General features: G+C 41.9%; 3 protein-coding genes across 3 annotated transcripts; all 3 read right to left on the bottom strand.

Moving 5' to 3' along the window:
• Window positions 1-1,405: 1,405 nt before the first annotated feature.
• On the bottom strand, window positions 1,406-5,592 carry guca1g (guanylate cyclase activator 1g). Its single transcript, XM_087845151.1, has 4 exons — window positions 5,398-5,592; window positions 4,532-4,681; window positions 3,410-3,506; window positions 1,406-1,596 (listed from the first exon to the last, which is right to left on the bottom strand). Exons 1-4 carry the CDS (start codon window positions 5,590-5,592, stop codon window positions 1,466-1,468), a joined length of 573 nt encoding a protein of 190 aa, XP_087701277.1. The 3' UTR covers window positions 1,406-1,465.
• A 4,155-nt stretch (window positions 5,593-9,747) lies between these two features.
• Window positions 9,748-11,626, bottom strand: LOC102786608 (retinal cone rhodopsin-sensitive cGMP 3',5'-cyclic phosphodiesterase subunit gamma-like). Its single transcript, XM_006804571.2, has 4 exons — window positions 11,574-11,626; window positions 10,790-10,902; window positions 10,673-10,710; window positions 9,748-10,591 (listed from the first exon to the last, which is right to left on the bottom strand). The coding sequence occupies exons 2-4, from the start codon at window positions 10,900-10,902 to the stop codon at window positions 10,515-10,517; spliced, it is 228 nt and encodes a 75-aa protein (XP_006804634.2). The 5' UTR covers window positions 11,574-11,626; the 3' UTR covers window positions 9,748-10,514.
• A 6,509-nt stretch (window positions 11,627-18,135) lies between these two features.
• On the bottom strand, window positions 18,136-21,890 carry LOC102790111 (retinol dehydrogenase 14-like). The gene is made up of 2 exons (XM_087842324.1): window positions 21,552-21,890; window positions 18,136-19,732 (listed from the first exon to the last, which is right to left on the bottom strand). Exons 1-2 carry the CDS (start codon window positions 21,792-21,794, stop codon window positions 19,115-19,117), a joined length of 861 nt encoding a protein of 286 aa, XP_087698450.1. The 5' UTR covers window positions 21,795-21,890; the 3' UTR covers window positions 18,136-19,114.
• Window positions 21,891-22,365: the final 475 nt, after the last annotated feature.

Genomic DNA, 22,365 nt, shown 5'->3' with positions numbered 1-22,365 from the left:
GCACATAATTCAGTGTTATTGTTATCTGTTATTGTCTTTTCCTTAATAATGTTCTTAGACACCAGTTTGGGAAAGAAATGATTAAATAAATCAATAAATAAAACAAACTGTAGTTATGCATTGTTCCACCACTCTGCAGGGTATGTGCTGCTACTATTAGCACATACCATCATACTTTGTGCAGTCCTGTCAGAAACTAAATGCTCCTGCTTCCATAGGAATTAAGAGAGAAAATAGCCGTCAGGTGCTGCTAATCAGATGCATCTGATTAACTGATCATCAGCAAGTATGAAAACCTTAACTCAGTGCCAACATCTTCAAAGGAGTGGGAAAGATGCAAACCAAAAAATAAAACCCAAGAGCTACATGTCATATTCAGTTAGCATGGATAATGCAAACGTTGGTGATTGTACAGTTAGACTGAATAAATGTGTTTTTTGGATCCTTTCCAGTAGAGAGCCTTTTCTAGCAGCACTCTTAGGTGGGAAAAGTTGCATCTGAACAAACTAGAAGACTTCCAGAATGTCCTTTACATATATGACACTAAAGTGGACACGTTTAACCATAACATACCTCACCGAAGAAGAAACAGCACAGCAGAAACAGTCTATACAAGCACACAGTGGTGGAGCGGTGATGATTTGGGCTTGGATCACTTGCAGTCATGGAAAACTGTGTTCCAAAGTGTTCTAGTGTCAAATGTGAGGCCATCTATCCAGGAGCTAAAGCTTGGCTAAAACTGGGTCATACAACAGAACAGGGATCCAAGCACACCAGCACATAAAGGCTAAAGAAGGTGTCAAAGTTTTGACTCAGCACAGTTAAAATTCAGACCTCAGTCTGAGTGAACTGCTGTGCATAAATTATTTACTTGCAAACCTCAATCAACACTATTGTAAAGAAGAGTTGGTCAAAATCCCTCAACAGAGAATGGATAGATTGATAAATTCACACAGTGAATAATTCCTTGAAGTTATTGCTGTGAAAAGAAGACCCGCAGGCTAACAATGACTCTATAACTCTACAGAGTCCTATCAGAAATGTCTTTTTCACATGACTGTAACTATCTTTCATTACATTACTCTGATGATTGAACACTACAGGAGTAACAGAAGAGGTTCGTGTATAACGTCCAAATCAAGAGTATACAGCCTCATAATAATAACTAATTATATATAAATATGCTTAAATAAGATGTGCTTCAGTTTTTTGGAGTCTGCCTGAAGCTAAGTGCGATTTTTTCCCAGTTTTGACATTTTGAAAAATAAGTCTGATAAGAAGCTCGGACCACAAACACAAAGCAACGCCTGTTGGACTGTTGGACCAACCACCCCTGCTGAACTGCAGCTATGAAACAGTTCGCTGTGCTCCAGCTCCAAGTTGCAGGGAGTTGAACGTGGAGACAAAGGCAAACTTTTAAACCTCAGGTATGTAGATAGCACCACTCTGTCGGCCTCCAAATAAATCACGTGGCTGATTCCAGTCTGCCGCAGTTCTGAATGACCCAGCCGGTGGCGTTGACATCCAGCTTCAGTAGGTTCATGACCCATTCATCCTTCTGAGCTCCCTCCATGAACTCCAACAAGGTTATCTCACCTGTTGGGCACAAAAACACGATCCACACTGTTGACTTTATACCATGGCTTCTATGATGTCACATTTTTGCAGTTTACACCATTACAGGCAATTGTACATTAAATAATCAAAATGTAACTGAGTTGCAGCTTTAATTCAAGGGGTCTTATTTTATTTATTTTTTTGCATTAAATGTTTAAGAATGACAGCTTTTTCTAGAAACAGTGCCCCAGTTTAAAGGCTCAAAATGAACGGGACGATTGACCGACAACCACTTTCATGAGCAGGTAAGGTCTGCCTCCTTGCTATTTAATGACAAATGAAGCAGACATGATATCTGAAGTTGAATCAGTAAAATCTGTATTTTATTTGAATTTATAAGAGTGAGTGCACAGCTCAGGAATAAAAACTGAAAGACCACAGAGGGCAAGGAGAGTGCACGATGGCAGAATGATTTCTAGTTAAGAAGAACGACTTCACAACAACTGCTGAAACAATCAAATGTTCTGACATAAAAACAGATTTTAGTTACTAAAAACAAGCTTATTAAGGCTGGATCCACGTCAGACTCTATTACTGTCTGAGTCACCACCACAGATCCATCAGCGAGTCATGTTCTCTCGCTGCTAATGTTCAGTGTCTGTCACCTACAGTTTGTCCTGTCAGGTTGGAGCTGAATACTCAGATTTCAATATCTAATATAAATTATGGCAGCATAAAGAAATGTACATATTATTTATTTAGATCTTTATTCTGTCTATGACAGTGACAGAGTGAACAAAGCTCATTTAAAAATCCTTTCTTTATGTGGCCCACAATGATGCATTCATATCACACAGTCCACTGCATGAAAATTGAAGCTCTGCTCTTTTTGCTACAGTGAATCCAAGTATCAGAGCTCCAGTGATGACGATATACTCAGAGATGATTAAAGAGGCTCTCAGAAGAAGCTCCAAGACTTCATCACCTCAGAGTTTATGATTAGATACATATTTTATTACAAAGAGACAACTGGAACATCTAAATACTTCAAACTAAAAGTGGGTCGTTAACGATAAACTCGTATTAGGTTGTGGTGATTTACTATTTTGGATACATTGAAATGAAAACAGAACATATATGAAGTCAGTATAGGAACAAACTACAGTGACATGAGACCATGAGACATGTTACGTCTCATGTCTAAGGCTACGTCCACACGTACCCGGGTATTTTCGAAAACGCAGATTTTTCTATGCGTTTGCATCTTTCGTCCACACGTAAACGGCGTTTTTGGTCACTGAAAACGGAGATTTTTAAAAACTCCGGCCAGGGAGGATATTTTTGAAAACTCTGTTTTTGCATTTACGTGTGGACGAGAAAAACGGAGAAAATGCAGCGTCAAAGATGTGCGCCTTTTTTTACGTCACACTGTGCGCCACGTTACTGTTTCGGTGAAATGAATTTCTACAATACTGTTACTGTTACTTGTCTCTGCAGTGTTTAAATGCTTACATATACACACACAGTTACTGTCCCTCCACACATACGACTCGGTTCTGCTTCTATGCCCCAGCTTTGTTTACTTTTTCCCACCGAGGCTTCTAGACTTCTGATTGGCCAACATTTCTGCACAGTTAGGAATATATCGCCACCTGCTGCTTTGGCATGTTCCTAGCAGCGTTTTCCTTCATTTCTGCCTTTACGTGTGGACGGGATTATTTTTTAAAACGAACACAGAAAATCTCCGTTTTCAAAAATACCCGTGTACGTGTGGACGTAGCCTTAGATATCACCAAAAGAATTCAGAACAATCACAGCATATTCACAACACAGTGTAGTGGTTTACACTCACCATCATTATTCTGGTCGACCAGCTTGAAGATTCGGTCACAGATTTGGGACGGAGTCATGCTTATGTGAGTCTTGTGGAGTTTGATTTTGTAAAGAATCTGTATGAGACACATGAAATGATGATCAAGCACACGCACATTCAATTTAGATCTAATCTCCTAAACAGTGTGTCGTCCTCCAATATGCTGACAGGAAAGTTTATTCTGCTCTGACAGGGTCGACTCTGCCAAAGTTTTGTTTCTTTGTGATTTGCTAAATATGATGCATAGCTGAAAAAAGATCCAGGTGCGGACAGCATATTGTGTAGTGGTCTAACACAGCGGTCTCCAACCTTTTTTGCGCCACGGACTGGTTTATGCCCGACAATATTTTCACGGACCGGCCTTTAAGGTGTCGCGGATAAATACAACAAAATAAAACTAGTACCTGTACCAAAGAAAAGAAGATTTATTCATAACACACGTGAAAAGACCCAGGAAAACAGAGTTAACGATAAAAACGATAACAAAATAACGCTGAAAACCGATAAAAACCCTGAAAACTATACATTTCACACCTGAGCCTCAACTCTCGCGGCCCGGTACCAAACGACTCACGGACCGGTACCGGGGTTGGGGACCACTGGTCTAACACACACACACACACCAAAAAAAGGCTAGCTGTATACACACTTGGTCTGTTTGCTCACAAATAAGATTGTTTTAACATCAGTTAACAAACTAATGACTTAGTCTTAGTAGAATTACTAAGATTTGTTATTTCAAGAAGAAAACAATAAAAAGTGTTTAAAGTTTTCTTTTACCATAAATGACCAGCATTTATGTCTCGAAATTTAGAAGCTTCCAGTAAATCACAACAGCAGCCTCCCAGAATGGCCTCATTATGTGTTCATCTAATGTCCCGTGAGGCTGCATCACATGACCCCCGGGGCCTAATCTGGTGCACAGGAGTAGTACTTTAAGCTGTCTGGAAAAGATTTGTGTTATGAAACCAGGTAACTTCTCACAGTTAAGACAGATTACACACAGATGATCCTTTTCTACAAATCGTCACTCTTAACATACTGTTCAAAATGAAAAGAAAAGCCGAGCAGGAAAACTTTGAATCACACAGTTTATCTTACCCCGAGAAGCCGTTTCACCTCCGTCCAGTCCAGCCTGCCGTTTCCATCACTGTCATACATCTTGAAGGACCACTTGAGCCGATCTTCAAGATTACCTCGTAAGATCAAGTGAAGCGCTGCCACATACTCGAGGAAATCCAGTGTGTTATCCTGTTTAAAAATAACAAAAAGGTGCATTTGTGATGTGGTGTCCTTATATAATCAAACCTTAAAAATAATGGATAAAAAATCGGTTCGGTGGCATCATTGTCACATTTTACAGAAATATAACTTACTTAGTTTTAAGAGTTTTAATCATTGGTGTTATCTTAAATTAGTTTTTAGATGTATAAATAGGATGGCAATAGATACATTCAGAGACAAGACAGTAATCGTGTTACTAGGAGTAAGGGGAACGGCAACTGCAAGATATTATATCGCAGATCTACATTCGGTCACTCAGCTTTTTCTATAAAGGCCATCTGTGGAACCGATATCAAACTGATTACAGACATTAGATCCTTTACATTGAAGGTTAAAGTTTGGTTAAAGGGAAACCAAAGTTGTAGTCATTTTATCTGATGATTTTAATTTTATTTTAAATTATTGTCTATCAATTGTAATTGTATTTATGATGTAATTTGGTTTTATAAAAATGTATGTTTTATTGTAATATGTATTTATTTAGATTGTAAGCCCAACAAGGGACAATTGTTGAAAATTAGCAGTAGTTATAAACCTATGTGCGGTACATCAGTCTCATGTCTTGCACTTGAACTATGTTTAACTGCACTGTCCCTTTTAAATAAATAAATTCAAAATTCAAAAGCATTTACAGTGAAGTTGTACATTTATATTTACAAAGACAAATTGTTCCGTCTTTTTACCTTGTTTGTGTCGAACGAGTTGAATATTGTTTCTATGAAAAGGGACTCCTCTACGGAGCTGCTTGTAACTCCAAAGATCTTCTTGAACTCGTGCAGGTGCAGGGCACCGCTTGGACACTCCTTCATAAAAATGGCACACAGCTCATGAATCCTTGCCAAGTCCATCTCCTTATTGTGACTTTCTTCTTGTCCCATGGCCTCTGCCAGCTTGAAGGAAAAAACTCCAAGTGTGTTTGTATGGAAGTTCTGCAGAAATGACTGTAAGGCGTCTGCTTGCACAGTCAAACTAAAGAGCTTTGGACTGCTGCTTAGCCTCGCTCTCACTAACCTGACAGGGCGTGGCAGGTTAGTGACACGTTAATCTTTTAATTTGCTAATCTCTTGACTTTTAATCAGCAACATCTTGTTATAACACGTCTGAAAGTTTGGCATTGCATGTCATCAATGTGCCAACAGCAGTGATTACTGTGGTGTCTACTTAATGGTAACTTAGGTGGTTAATTAAACCAGCTCTCTTTGATATTAGCAGCCTGTCTGTCATTAGATATGTGCTGCAGCAGAAAGAAACATGGCACTCAAAGAACTGTAAACAGAAATGGTGAAGGGGTGGGGTTAAATAAGTGTCACTTCTTCCCACTCCTTTTCCATATGTAACTGAATGTTACATACAAAGCAATGTTCGAATACCCATCCATCTTCTTCTTCTTGGCCACTTCTCTGGAGCCGGGTCGCGGAGGCAGCAGCCTAAGCAGAGAAGCCCAGACCTCCCTCTCCCCAGCCACGTTGTCCAGGTTGTCCAGGGGGAACACCAAGGCGTTCCTAGGCCAGCCAAGAGATATAATCTCTCAAGCATGTCCTGTGCCTCCTCCCGGTGGGACATGCCTGGAATACCTCATCCAGGAGGCATCCTTATCACATGCCCTAACCACCTCAACTGGCTCCTTTTGATGTGGAGGAGCAGCGGCTCTACTCGGAGCCCCTCCTGGATTGCTGAACTCCTCACCCTATCCCTATCTCTTACCTTACCTTATCGTGGTGGAGGGTTTTGTGTGTCCCAGGGATCCCAGGGGCTATGTTGTCCGGGGGCTTTTGCCCCTTGGTAGGTTCTCCCATGGCAAAGACATTGCTCATGACAAAGAGCGATTCAGAAGACCCCTACGAGTGAAAGGCTAAGGGAACAGTTCACTCTGCCCGGGATATGGTTACCGGGGCGCCGCCCTGGAGCCAGGCCCAGGGAGGGTGCCCGAGGGCAAGAGTCTGGTGGCCGGGCCTTAGTCCATGGGGCCCGGCTGGGCACTGCCCGAAAAAGGTACATGGGCCCATCCTCCTGTAGGCCCACCACCCGCAGGAGGCGCCATAGGGGTCAGGTGCATTGTATGCCGAGCGCAGCCAGGAGCGGAGGCCCTGGAGGACTGATCCCCGGCTACCAAGGCTAGCAATTGGGAAATGTTGAAATGTATTAACTTTATTTTGTATTGCATTGTTTTCTTCTTTTCGTTGCTAAATGAACTTCTGTATATTGTTCACACGATCGAAATAAATTAAAAACAAACAAGTGTATTGTTTTCTGTGGCGATGCTGATCATCTAGGCAACTGCAATTCAAAAATAATGTGCTTAAGGCATCCTGAAGCCAGAACGTGCCAGAAAGCATGTGACATGTCATCCGTTTTTGTAATGTTACATGAAGGCTGTTACCTTGACTGTGACATCTATGTCCCCGCTGCACATTATAAATAATAAGTTTAAGGCACTTTCAATGATTTCACATATCCAGTTTCCCTGATACGTCATGTCTCAGGTCCAGCTGATGCTATAAGACCAATAGACGATGGGTTTCTTTGCTGTGGTTGTGGCAGGAGGTCATCTACTAATAACAATGGTGATGGTTCGATCGCTGGCTGCTCCAGGCTGTATGCCACAGTATCCAGAGGTGGGTTGAGTATCCAAAAATTGTACTCAAGTAAGAGTAGCATTACATTAAGATATTAGTCTTCAAAAAAGTTACTCAAGTAAGAGTAAAAAAGTACTTGGTGAAAAGACTACTCAAGTAGTGAGTAAAAGGTTATAATGTCCTCTGACAGTATTCTTGGGCAAGATACTGAACACCGACCTGCTGCTGATGTGTTTGTCAGAGTGTGAATGTCAGCTAGAAAGCTTACTGTGTGTGAATGAGACATGTTGTATAGAGGACACTGAAGTAGAGCAGCGTCATATAAGAACGAGTCCGTTTACCATTTCTAGAAATAGTGTTGTTTGCTCCTCACTCCACCAACACAATAATGTGACAATAATGTCCTTTTGACCACTCAAACAAAAGTTATTGTTCTCTTCTCATGGCTACATCTCAGACTTACTTCTTGAAGGGCTTTGACGCTACCATGTAGTCAAATGGACTAAAGATGGTGGAACATGATGAGGCTACCCTGAAATATTTATGAAAAGATGACCTCTTTTGTCATTTTTCTCACTTCTACACATTTATGTCAATTTATTATTTACAACCAATGCATGTTTAATACAAATAAACTGGATATGTCAACTCACAGGCCAGTGCCAAAATATTAGGCTTACCTGACATTGTGGAAAAATACAAACTACAGTCACAGACCTCTCAGTTCAGTTTTGATTTCCCAGGGGAGTGCTCGTCTACACAGACTAAAAGCTTTTGAGTGTCTACTGACAAAATAAACATGCCTGAAAAAAACATATAAGAACATGTAATAACTGGATTATTACCAATGTTCCCTCTAAGCGCACTGCTGGCACGGTCTCTGCGCACAGAAAATCTGCGTTGTGCACAAAAAAAAAATCTAACCTGAATTGAAATTAAAATTAAAACTTTAACAATTCTGTTTTGCAGTGTTAGTCAGTGAGTGACTGGCTGCTCCCGTATGGGATTACAACGATGCCACCTTATCCCATAGTCCAGCCAATGATGCGATTCACATTCGTATATACGCAGCTAATCAACGTCTTTGTCAGGCTATGACAGCGTCCTTATGTGCTGACACCGGTGTTTAGCTAGCAAAGCGGCGTGGCTGATGTGGAGTGAAGCCACGTTAATGACAACGTGTACAACCATTGGAGATGTGAGCAGGACAGACGGAACAACTGACGGGAAAAGTGTGGACTTTATACCAGTTTTTAAATCGTGTTGATAGGACATGTAAAACCAGAGATCTGCAATGTTTGGTTTCCTTCCTGAATACTATCGTTGTTTATATTTACTGCAGGAAGAAACGGTAAAAACTGCATTTTATAAGAAAAAAGGCTCGAAAGCCTGTGAGCAAAAACAACCCCCCACCCCCCTCTCTCTTTCCTATTCGTCCAAAAATGTACCATGTTGACCAATCAAAAAATGATATGGCAACGTGGCATCTAGTTGTTAAGAAACGGGGGGAAGTTTTAGGAGTGATGGCGGTGTTTTGAGATGTGAGAGATTTGAGACGTTTAGCACAAATCCTGTGTAGTTAGTGTGTAGTTAGTGTGTAGTTAGTGTGTAGTTAGTGTGTAGTGTAGTCAATAGTTTTGTTGTGTGTCAGAACAATGAGGCGACTGCTGAATGTTACAGGTGTTACAGCAGTGATACATCTGCTGCTGTCAGGCCTGCAGGTATCAGGCTGTTGTTCTCCTTTATCTCATAGTGGACAGAAATTATTTTTTGGAGTGGCACAAATAATTTGTGTGGCATCAGATTTGATGCAGAACAGCTGATTGTTCTGTAAATAGTTTGAAATGTTTATTTAAAAAACGCCTTGGCTGCATTTTTAGGTAAACAGCTGCAAAAAACTTTGTTGTTTGCATAACTCAGTAACTTTTTTAAAGAAGTAACTATATAATTATTTGCCCAACACTGGTCTTTATATCCTGTATTTTGCAGACAGAGTTACAGACTCTCTCCCAGACCACAGACTCACAATACAAGTCAGAGCTTTATAAATATATATAAAAAAAAGAAAGTTTTGTTTTCAAAATTGGAGTTCAAGTGATTTTTACTTCCAATAGTGTTAACATACTACACAGGCCAATGACTAGATTTTTTTTTATTTTAATTGTAAGTGGGCTAAAATAGTTAATTAAAAGCGTCTAACATAAATGTAAATGCTGTAATTTGATTATTTTAATAAACATGTAACTTGGATGGATTCGATGCTGGCGTGACCACAGTGCACACGTCTGCTGTCGCTCACAGTGGTCCAAGGGACGCTCAGGGAGTTTGTGCCTTCACTCAGACACGTGAAAAATTAGAGGGAACATTGATTATTACATACGCCAGTGTTCTTCTGGGACTGGCTAATATGTGCTTTAAAGCAGTTTGAGTGCTCCAGTAGAATAAAAAAGCACTACGTAAAAACTAGTCCAATCCATTTATTATGAAGACATTTACATTAACTTTCAACATTCAGTTAAACCTTCAGCAAGCTGTGATTATTATTCTGCTGTCATAATATAAACATTTTTTACTTGCATGTATGAACAGCATAGATAGATAGATAGATAGATAGATAGATAGATAGATAGATAGATAGATAGATAGATAGATAGATAGATAGATAGATAGATAGATTCCTCTGAGGTCAAGGGAAAGCTTCTGGTCATAAAAACATAATATATAAAAAATGCCATAAATAGTTTTTAATTCTCAAACATTTTATGAAATAAACTCAAATACCAGGTCTCCTCAGCACACTTGCAAACTTGGTTCGTCACTGGTAGGCTGCTCGGGTTTGTTGCCATGGGCCACAGGTTTAGTGGCAAAATGTTTGCGACCCATGTGTAGCAGGGATCAGTTATCGCTGTCATACACTTAAGCCTAACGTCTTATTTCACAAATCTTAACATAGATTCAGTTGTTTTTCTTCACATTAATCTACACAAAGCAAAGACAAATCAGAAACATATCTGTGGATTTATTAGCAGTAGGCTGTTAATTGTTAAATAGGTAGTCAGTGCTAGTTTGCTTGATGTTGTTTTGATAGTTTACAGATCGAAGGTTCCACTGTTTCCTTTCTCCATTTACAGCAGAGAGGCTCCATATGACCCTGAGACTCAGAGGATGCTCCTCATCCTCTACATTAGGAACCTCCAAACATTCACACATGTCTGCTGGTGGGTTTAGACAACGCCAAACTGAGTCAGGTCGCTCAGCTCCATGTCACCAAAGGCCTCCCAGGGACAGACCACTGCAGAGTCTGCAAGGTAAGAAAAAGAAAAGCCAAGCATAAGATTTAAACATGAAACAGCTTCACAATAAACATAACAATCACACTCACCTCCTGGCTCCTCCATCCCTGGGACATCAATGTCAAAGCTATCGGAAAAGCAGATGGAAAGTATTCAAAGAAAGTACAAGAAACTGATGTATACGTGTAAATAATCACTCAACTCACTCCTTCTGTCCAGGTTTGGGAGCTTTGCTCTTAAACTGCCGAGATCCCTTCTGCTTGAACTCAGGAGGAGCAGGCTTGGAGCCCTCCGCTGGCTCGGCTGCTGTTGCATTCATCTTTAAAAAGTTCAAACACGAAAATAGTTTTATCTCGTGAATCAGGAGCAGCACCCAGGGATCAAAACGTGCCATCAAGTAAAACCTGTTTCAATTTTCAAAGGTGAGACTGAGCACATTTAGCTCCTGATCAGGCCTCATCGCTCCCTCATACTTACGCAAATGGCACAATAAATACAGAGAATTGTTTTCCACCCTCACATCAGTCATTTAAGTCACGAGGAACCGTCTGGACCTACTGGCAGTGACCAGCTTGGACGACAGAGCACTTTCCAGCCTACTGATATCTCCAAATCAAACACCATAGCAGGTCCCTCCACCGTTCAGCAAATCTGCTCCAGCCACAGCATGTCAGTATCAGCAACGCTGCTGCACTGCCTTCCAGATATTTATACAACGATGTGTAGAGCACAACTTGACTATCATTCACTGTTCTTTAAGTCGTTGCATGAAGTCTTGTGTTCTGAATTTTTAACACTTTCAAGAGTTATTTTACATCAACGTGAGGATTTATGAGTGTAATCTGTATCTGAAGTTACATTTTCACACATCTAAAAGAATAAACGCCCACTCTTCTACACACAGTTAAACCAGGAAAAGCTTTGTTAAAAAGTACTTTCATAGAAAGGTTTTTGCTACAGTGCGTGCTCATGTTTGCTGCCAGCTCTTACCCTGCTTCAGAAGAAGAAAGAAGTGCGGTCTCAGTCATGCAGCCACTCTCCTCACAGCATTTATATACTGGCTGTGGTCATAACAAAGCCGTAAATAGAGCTGCGATGGTTGTTTTGAAGGATAATCTTATAATCCTGAGCCGTGTGTACCTGTGCCACATGCCAAAACCTTTTGTGTGGGTGTTCACTAAACAGGAAGCATTTCGGGTCATCATGAACTAATGATGACCCGTCGTGTTTGTGGACAAATCTGCACAGGATGCTGGATAAATAAACCCAAAGAACAACACATCTGTTTAAGGCGTGGGGTCACAGGGCAAAACGTTCACTCTTAATCAGTGCGCTGCTTATCATCATTAGACTGAAATGCTCAGAGAAAGCAAAAATGTGAGAATACACTGAGCTAACACCTGAAAACAAAATCAGGTCAGCCTCCATTCCCAGAGGGTCTGTGACGATCAATTATTCTGTTAACCCTTTAAGACCTACCATAGAACCAAGTCCGCCAGAGCTTACTTTATATTTTTACATGCTGTGGAGCCATTTTTGGGAGTATTTCAAGTTGCTATACATCAATACAACTGTTATAGCCCATATTTTAATAATATGTCTGCATTTAGTCCATAGTAACTACATAAATTGCAAAAAAGTGCAATAAACTACAAAAAAATTGAAAATCGTTTTTGTTTTTCTAACATATATTTCTAGTTAGAGAAATTTAAGAGGCTTATCCCTCAAAACTGTAAATACAAAAAAGTTGCAAAAAATAGTTTACAACAACAGAAAATTTATTTTGAGTGTCTTCATAGTTTTATTTTTGAGATACAGCAATTTTTATACACTGCAGGAAAAACAAAAAACAATCCTATGATGCAAATTTACAAAGAAAGCAGCATATGCATCAAAATAAACTATTTCCAGCAGTGCAATATGAGTCCTAAGCATCCTAGAAACTATTCAGAAAAGCATAAAGTCAGACATGACTTATAAAAACACCAGTATTAGCTTTTAAGGCCTACAAGTAAAAAACTACAGTTTCCGCGAAAATGACGTCACTTCCGGTTTCGGGCAGGTAATGGCGGACATGTGATCGTTTGCTGATGTCTCTTTCAATGTAGGAAGTGTTACAAACAGCTGATCGGATCAGCAAAGCGTGTTTCTGGAATATTATGTTTTGTTGCTGCAAGCGCTTTTTATGCAGTTTTTGCAAAGCTATATGTGGAAGGAAACTGTGACCGAGGACAAGCTGATGGCATAAGATGTAAGTACAACTCCTCCGGTTTCATATGCAAAAAAAATATTGCTCTAGCTTACGTGGTTCCGGTTCTTCAGGGATTTAAAAATAGTTACGCAAAACGGAGCGGCTTTAAAGGGTTAATGAAGCGAGTCCACTCTGTTCTGCACACCTCATTGAAAACTGAAATCACACTAGGATGCATCATCATAACCCTAAATACTTGAACTTTACGTAACACAAATGAGATATTTCAGAGCCGTTTAGCTCACTTGTTATTTTCAGCCAAAAACCTCAGATTTCTTTTGTGTTGTTTGTTTTTTCAGAAGCCCGTCGAGGGTCCTCGTGTGAGGCGACACAGACTCGTCAGGCAGCAGGGCCATGTGAGGTCTGCAGGGACACTGGCAGCATGTGGAAAGAGCTGGTAAGTGTTAAAGTGGATTACTCTTAATCCCCTGAACTAAATCCACATACTGTACACTTGCACAACATGTTAACTAACCAGCAACAAATATTTAAAAAAAAAAAAATTAATTTACAAATTCAGTCAAATCTGAAATCAGCCAGAAATGCGAACCAGATCAATCCGCTGGTTAAGAGTGGAACACTAAACAAATGTAGTTTTTTAATAAATACACATGGATGCTGTGGTCAAATAATTTGCATAATAATTGAATTGATGGAGATGACTCGCGTTGCTTTGATTGATTTGTTTTGTTGTGATTTGGTGCTTTATAAATAATTTGAATAGAATTTAAAACATTATCCACGGCAACAAAGCATCAGTGTCATGGTCCTGGGTCATTTTGTGTTTCCTTGAAGTTCATTTTTGTGCCTTGTGTTTATTCTGATTTTGTATTCGTTTAGGGTCGAACCTGAAGTTTAGTGTTTTATCAGCCCTACCTGTGTCTGTCCTCGGTGCTCTGTTCATGTCCCCGTGTTGTGTTGTAAATCAGTCTGTGTGTTTCCTGCTTTACTTTGAAGGCTCGTGTTCTCGATTTCCTGTTCTAGTCTGAAGGTCTGTGTCCAGTAGCGGTTTTAGATACGGGCGACACGGGCGGTTGCCCGGGGCGGCATCGTGGTGGGGGCGGCATCACCGGCATCGGCAAAAAAAAAAATGCTCGTACTCATGCTGCCCCGACGTCAGCCAACGCATATTGGGAATGTCACAGGCACCGAGTGGTTTTCTATCGCCCATTTGCTGGGAGTAAGGGCGCCCTCCGTTTGCGAGGTGCGCCTGCTGCTTGCGGCGCAGGGAGGAGAGGGCGGGGCGGCGGGGGGATTCTCTGACTGGCTGGAGCAGCAGCTAATAACCAACTCGCAAAATAAAACAAAATAAAAACAAACCAAACACGAAAACACCAGACATCATGATACAGACTTATAATTTGCACCGAGGTTTTTTCGAAATTCTATATGTGAAAAGTGAGCGCGAGAGCCCTCGGTGCGCCTGCTCGCTGCTGAAGTCAAAGTAAACTTTATTGTCATCTCCGCTACATACAGTCCAGTATATAGAGAGACGAGACGACGAGGCTCCAGTTACAGCAATGCAAGTAAACAAACAATGAATATAAGAAGAGTAAGAAAATAAATATACACTTTAGGACTCGGGGTAAAGGGATCAATTACAATTTAAAATTTATAATTTACAGTTTGATGATTTAAAGTCTCACACACAACCCGTCAAAAGGGGAGGGAGACCTGCTGCTTCCAAATAGAGCACATTTCATTTATAATGATGTAAATCCAAGCCCATTATGTATTCATGATTTGAATCCTGGGTTGTGTGAAATCCCAGAAATTCACCCTAGACAAAGCAAATCTGTGAACTAAGGTGTAGGTCTGTTAGGTTATGTTGTGGTGATCCTCGAGTTGGGGGATTTGTGTTCATACTGGAGTGCAAAATTAAAACCAATGGAAGATGGACAAGAAAAGTTCAAAGCCATCAGGTGCTCAGTTTAGAAAGAATAGAAAAGAAGAGGAGGAGAAACGAGCAACAGATGCAGGTAAGCAGATGTGTGATTGGATAATGGCAGGTCATCCTGAAACAATCAGAGTCAGAATACTTTATTAATCCCTAAGGAAATTATGTGGGTTACAGTTGCTCCAAGAAGAAATGGTAAAAATAGCAACAGTAACAGACTAAACTCCAAACAATACATTATGTTACAGATTTTAATATTAATTAGTCATTGTCAATTGTTGATTTGTCCTGTTCTCATTGTATGACGAATTATGATGGCTGTTTGGTAGCCTTTTGCATTCAAATTACAATCTTTCTTGCTTCATATGTGTGTGTACAACAGTTTTATGTTAATGTATAATCCTTAATTTTTTTTTTTTGTGTGTGTGTGTGTGGGGGGGGGGGGCGCCAGAGGGAGTGTTCGCCCAGGGCGCCAAACAGGCTAGGACCGCCACTGTCTGTGTCTGTTGTCATTGTGTTCAGCTTGTGTCCTTCAGTTATCGTGTGTATTAGGATCAGCTGTTCTCCCCTCCTGTGTGTGATTACCCGATTACCTTGTGTGTGTATATTTAGTGGGTGTCGGTCTGTGTTCGTTGTCGGCTCGTCTGAGTTCATCATTCATGTATCTCTGCGGTCCACGGTGCTTCGTTCCCGTCTCTGTGGCTGTGTCCCAATTCAGGGTCTGCAGCCTTAAAGTACGCAGCCTCAACGATCCTCAAGGGCCGCGTACTTAAAGACCGCTAAGGCCGGAAGTGCGAGGCTTGTGAAATGGGACAGTCTAGCCTCCGTTGCGCTGCCCAGGTTGCCTAGCAACCATGATACTAACAGCTGGAAACGTTAAGGTCAACTATTGAACGGCGTATATTTTAAAGTAAAGGCTTTAAAACCAAGTTAGTACAAACGTCACTAATGTCACATAACTTTGCCGACATGTGGCCAACAGGAATGTTTTAATGTTCTTCGTTATTAAACATTTGCACATAAATAAGTGACATAATATTCAGTACTTACTTAAAGTTTACTCTTCGGGCGCCCCTCATCCGCCATTTTTTTTCGGCAAAATTATCCACACCCACCGCCGCGCTATGCATTCTGGGATATGTTGGACCACGAAGTCTACACCGCCACGTCCTTAAAATTCAGGGATATGAAGGACGCATTTGAGGGCCGCATTTGGAGCAGCCTTCAAATTGGGACAGCCTTCGCCGCGTCGCTGTGACGTAATCGGCCTTAAAATGCGGCCTTTAAGGCTGCAGACCCTGAATTGGGACACAGCCTGTGTCTCGTGTGCTCTCAGGTTTGTTATTTGGTTTTTCCCAGTTTAGGTTTCCGTTAGTATTTCTCATGCTTCGTTGTCTGTTTCTGCCACTGCCACTTGTAAATAAACGTCACGCTCTTCATCAGTCGCTTGCTTGCATTTTGTGTCCTCGTTCATCTACAACACGGCTGCTGCCCCAGCCGTGACAATTATTTGTTTCCTTTCTTTACATAATGAGCTTAAAAACAGGCCGGAGAAATAACACAACGCTATGATCCATGTAATGAGGTCTAATTAGGAAGTGAAGTAAAATAGCTGCATTTACAGGCCTGACAGCAGGTTGTTACACCAAACGTCTGAGTGATCATTAAACATGTTGATGAAAGACAAAGAAAACTGTCACCAACCAAGCTCTCAGCCATCAACTACATCCACCTCTGCAACAGGTAAATAAAGAGCAGAAGCTCCATTTTAATCCAGGAGGCTGAGAAAATAAATGTGAGTCAGTTTAAAGATCGTAGACAGAATAAAATGACATTTTGAAGCTGGAATCTTACCTATTTTTACCTTTGGACTCATGATATGAAGGATCATACCTACACTGCCAAATGTATTCACACGGATATGAACTTGACATTGCTTTCACAGTCTGCAGGGTTTAATATGACGTCTTTGTGGACGTTGCTTCGTGCACCGGTGTGCAGTCATGTCGGTGCAGGAAGGGGCCATCCCCAAACGACTCCCACAAAGCTGGGAGCTGAAATTGTCCAAAATGTCTCAGCATGCAGAAGCATTAAGAGTTCCTTTCAGTAGAACCAAGGAACCGAGTCCTGAAAAACACCCGCACACCATAACCCCCCCTCCACCAACCTTTACACTCGGTCAGACTAGTACCGACTGCCAGATAGAAACGCGTGATTCGTCACTCCAGAGAACACGCCTCCACTGCTCTACAGTCCAGTGGTGACATGCTGTGCACCACTGCATCCAACAATGAGTGAAATTCAGGTCAAATGGAAAATGAATTCATCAACTAGTTCGAGCTGAACTCTGGAACGATCACTCTACAGTGGACCGTGGATGGAAACGTATAAAAGCTGTAAGGCAGGGGTGTCGAACTCCAGGCCTCGAGGGCCGGTGTCCTGCAGGTTTCAGATATCACCGTGGGTCAACACACCTGAATGAAATGATTAGTTCATTACCAGGCTTCTGGAGAACTTGGCTGTATCCCAATTCAGGGTCTGCAGCCTTAAAGGCCACATTTTAAGGCCGATTACGTCACAGCGACGCGACGAAGGCTGTCCCAATTTGAAGGCTGCTCCAAATGCGGCCCTCAAATGCGTCCTTCATTTCCCTGAGTTTTAAGGACGTGGCGGTGTAGACTTCGTGGCCCAACATATCCCAGAATGCATAGCGCGGCGGTGGGTGTGGATAATTTTGCCGAAAAAAACGGCGGATGAGCCGAAGAGTAAACTTTAAGTAAGTACTGAATATTATGTCACTTATTTATGTGCAAATGTTTAATAACGAAGAACATTAAAACATTACTGTTGGCCACATGTCGGCAAAGTTATGTGACATTAGTGACGTTTGTACTAACTTGGTTTTAAAGCCTTTACTTTAAAATATACGCCGTTCAATAGCTGAGCTTAATCAGAGAATGATCAAAGCTCATGTAGAAACAAACAAACAAATGAACAAAAGATTTTCTCCTTCATTTCTGTCAAACAAAGCTGTATGAAACGTTTCCAGCTGTTAGTATCATGGTTGCTAGGCAACCTGGGCAGCGCAACGGAGGCTACACCGTCCCATTTCACAAGCCTCGCACTTCCGGCCTTAGCGGTCTTTGAGTACGCGGCCCTTGAGGATCGTTGAGGCTCCGTACTTTAAGGCTGCAGACCCTGAATTGGGATACAGCCATGTTGAGGAGGTCATTTAGCCATTTAAATCAGCTGTGTTGGATCAAGGACACATCTAAAACCTGCAGGATACCGGCCCTCGAGGCCTGGAGTTCGACATCTGTGCTTTAAGAAGAGTCTTTGTTCAGGAGAATACGAGTGGCAGGCTTTCCTGCTGACAGCAGAAACTGGGACACTTTCTTCAGAGGTTTTGTTTATTGACAAGAGTTACAAGGAAAACTGTTCAGAGGTTTGTTTGAATAAAACCAAGGAGAATCTAGATCATTTTCATTTTGTACTGCATTTGTATACATTTGTACACATGGACGACTCAGTATTATTCAAGTTTGAGTCCATAAAACACCGAACAACAAACTGTGTATGCTTGAGCCCATTTCCACAAACACACTGGCCTCAGCTAAAGAACCAGCTATAAATTATGTTGTTGTATGCTGTGGTATAATACCACTGCAACAAGTATTAGTGCATTCAGTTCAAACAGACTTGTGCCTCACAGCAAAAGCACCCTGGGTTTAAGCAGCAGGGCTCCTCTGTGTGTGGTTTAGATGTTCTCCTCGTGCTTTCTCAGGTTTCTCCTGCTATCAAAAACACGCTACAGCAGACTTTCACTTCCTGGTTAAATACAAAACTTACTGTAATAATCCACTTCATGTGCCAGAGTATGATTTTCAAGAGGAAACAATATCGATTCACTTCAATTTTATGAGAGAAGACAACCGCATCACATTATGACTTTACATCCCTGAACAGGTTAATGACATTTTTACTGCATGTGTTCCACATTCATTTACATCAGGAGCAAAACGAGGAGCGTAAATGAGAAATGTTGAGTTCATGGGAAGTTCCAAAGAATCCTGAACCCACAGTTTCACTTTCAGCTCCGAGACTGGGAGCAGGTTCCACAGACAGGAACGCTCTGCTCCCGTTCCACTTTGGACATTTCTAAGAAACACAAGTAAAGCAGTCTGAGAGCAACGTGCTCTACTGGGAAAGTATGGCACCATGAGACTTGAACATGTGACACTTAGGACAAACAAAAGTCTTAATTCTGGAAAACATGGCTTTGGATTTGCTCTGCCCTGTTTAACTTTGTGCTCTCTAGAAAGACTTTGGTTAATAAATGGTTAATAAATAATTGATTTTTAAGTCTCAAAATTCACACTGATCTCATGTGATTATCCCCACCATGACTTCACTAATGTCCCACAATTTAGCGGCCAGTTCCTGATCCGTGGCTTTGTCCAAAAGAACCTGAGGCTGACAATCAGCAAAGCACTTTCCTTGCACATTGTCAACATCCGGGCTAGAAGCTACATAGACGGATGTCTGAGCTCCTTCTTCGGGGCTCCTAAACAAGCTTCGGGACAGCAGGTCAAAAAGCGGCCTAACAAACACAGCGATGTGAACGTGCCTCCCCAGGTTAGTCCTCACTATGCCCGGAGTCACAGCATTCGCTGTCACTCCGCTGCCCTCCAGGCGACGGGCAAGCTCACAGGTGAACAACAGGTTGGCTAGTTTGCTGCGACTGTAGGCAAAAGCTTTGTCATACGACTTCTCGCTGCTTAGGTCCTCGAAGTTTATGTAACCGTGTTTATAGAGCTTGGAAGAGACCACCACTATGCGGCTAGGAGCTGATCGTTTCAGAAGGTCCAGCAACAAATGGGTGAGCAGGAAATGTCCCAGATGGTTGACTCCAAACTGCATCTCAAAGCCATCCTCTGTCCTGGTGTAAGGACACTGGTAGATACCGGCATTGTTGATCAGCACATCTAGCCGAGGTTCCTCCTGTTTAACAGCAAAGAGGAGAACAGATTATTTCGTACACGGTGTACTTTTACTACTAGAAACGCACTCGATATAAAACAGGTCTGTGGCGCATGTGCAGTGTTGGGGAGTAACGGAATACATGTACCGCCGTTACGTATTTAAAATACAAAATATGAGTAACTGTATTCCGTTACAGTTACCGTTTAAAAAGGTGGTATTTAGAATACAGTTACTTTGTTGAAATAAATGGATTACACGGCGGTACTTCCCTGTTTCATATTGTGGCGGGTCAGGACTGTTTGGGTTTTGTTTGACAGCTACGTTCTGTTGTTCCAGGTGGCAGCGTTATGGTTGCCATGGTTACAGGGTGACGCTCTCTCTGCGTGTTTCCTGGGTGAGAGAGCGCCTGTTGTTGTTGTTGTGCTAAGCTAATAGGCAGAATGCTACTGGCATAGCCCTAAAGAATGTAGCATCATAGGCAGTGTAGTCCGTGCTGCAGGGAGAATGGACTGCCATACCCGTTATGTGTCTGTGAGCGAGGGAGGGAGAAAAAGGAAAAGTACGAGCTGTCATCGAGCAAAAACGGGAGCTGGAAGCATGTAAATATAATAATAACCACTGCAGCCAAGAAGAGAGCCTGACGAGCCCAGTTGTAAGTAAGCTATTAAGACTCGACTGTACACCGTGTTCGTGTTTTCCTCTGAAACAATAAGTTCTGTTGGAGCAGCCTTTCAACGCCTCTCTCTGTCTCTCGCTAGCAAAGTTGACCCAGACAACAAAGTAAAGCTAGTTTTCAGCTACGAGCCGACACAGAACCCACCGTATTAGTCAGAGGTCCCTTTACTACGGTTCGGAGCCGCGGACCTTCAGTAACAGTAATAAATCACAGCAATAGTACATTCATGTAGTTGTAAACAGCATGATAATATATTAAGTAATCCAAAGTATTCAGAATACGTTACTCTCATTGAGTAACGTAACAGAATAAGTTACAGAATACATTTTGGGGCATGTAATCTGTAATCTGTAATGGAATACATTTTAAAAGTAACCTTCCCAACACTGCGCATGTGCACACTGCAGCATAAATGAGCTTCCTCCAAAGAGTGGATGAGCTCATTCAGGACGACAGCCGCTACATACTTAGAAAACCAGTGACTTATTCCCACACTGCAGAGCTGCTCCCAATTTTAGGATGCCGCCACCTGCCAAATTCCACTTTAACCTATTTTTCCACCAGGAAGAAATATAAATATTGTTAATTAACTACAAGCATTCAGTGGTATGTAACCCAGTACTGTGGACTGTCCAGCCAGTCGGGTGACACACTGTATGGATATTCAGCAATGCTAAAGGTTTTCTCCATCTGAGTCCATGTTTTGGACTCTTTCACTTCCACAGCTGGTCCACTGTGTTCCATAAGATTTCTTTAATTCAACTTCTGTTGTGTTTTGTGGGTTTTGCTGTTGAGTTTTCTTGAGTTGCAGTGGGTCTGACCTCTCAGGGCCACTGGCTGGTAGCCTCTTTCTGTTCCAGCATGAGTCTGCACCAGTGCCCAAGGTCTATAAAGGCATGACTGGTGTGGATGAACGTGACTGGTCCACACAGAACCTCGATAAAGCCTAAACAAAGCCTTTTCCAGAAGAGTGAAAGCTGTTTGAGCTGCAAAGGGTAGAGCAGCTCCATATTAACGCCTTGGGATTTTATATGGAAAGTCAGAAAGGCTCGTTTATGTGTTATGTGTACATGGCCCAACACTTTTGTCCATTTAGTACATGTCAAATAAAACGCGGGTGGCGTGTAACCCCATGTTTAACAAAAACAACTATATCGCTACCTTAATTATGTCTTCACAGAATGCGCGTACAGATGTCAGTGAAGCGAGGTCGAGCTGTTTGACCACCAGCTGTGTACTTTCTGCACCGGTGCCTTGCTGGATGTCCCGAGCTGCCTCCTCAGCCTTGTCCAAGTCTCGGCAGGCCATTATTACACGACCCTGGAGCTTCACAATGCCGGCTGCTGTGGCCTTTCCTATCCCGCTGTTAGCACCGGTCACAATAACCGTCTTTCCCTTCATCATTCTGCGGATTTAAGTTGGTACAGGACTCCAGAGTTCAACTAACCAACCACTACATCCCCCAAACCAGCAGAAGCCTCAAAATAACGACATGACGGCTTCTTTTGGGGGGATTTTGCGGTTGGCAAACGAGCTAAAAGGTGCATCAGCACCACCTACTGGACTGGAGTGTGGCGTGCGCCTACAGGAAGGAAAGAAAAACAAGCATTTTAATTCTTTCTTTATTAAACCTGTCGTGCTCACAGATATCATCAGTTGTTCATAATCCTGTGACATTAGCTTTCTAAGAAAGGCTACAAAAGTAAAAGGAGTCTTAAGCTAATTTATCTAGTAACAAGGAAGGTTGGCGGTTCAATCAACAGCTCTGTCTGTCCTGGTCGTTGTGTCTTTGGGCAAGGCACTTCACCTACCGCTTACTGGTGTTGGCCAGAGGGGCCGATGGCGCGATATGGCAGCCTCGCCTGTCAGTCTGCCCCAGGGCAGCTGTGGCTACAACTGTGGTTTGCCTCCACCAGTGTGTGAAGAAATAGTGGAATTGTAAAGCGCTTTGAGTGTCTAGAAAAGCGCTATATAA

This window comes from Neolamprologus brichardi, chromosome 1 (assembly GCF_056152115.1).
Source record: "Neolamprologus brichardi isolate AB-2024 chromosome 1, ASM5615211v1, whole genome shotgun sequence".
In the NCBI taxonomy this organism is placed as follows: Eukaryota; Metazoa; Chordata; class Actinopteri; order Cichliformes; family Cichlidae; genus Neolamprologus; species Neolamprologus brichardi.
The sequence above is the reverse complement of the archived record's forward strand: the minus strand, read 5'-3'. Positions and strand labels throughout refer to the sequence as shown.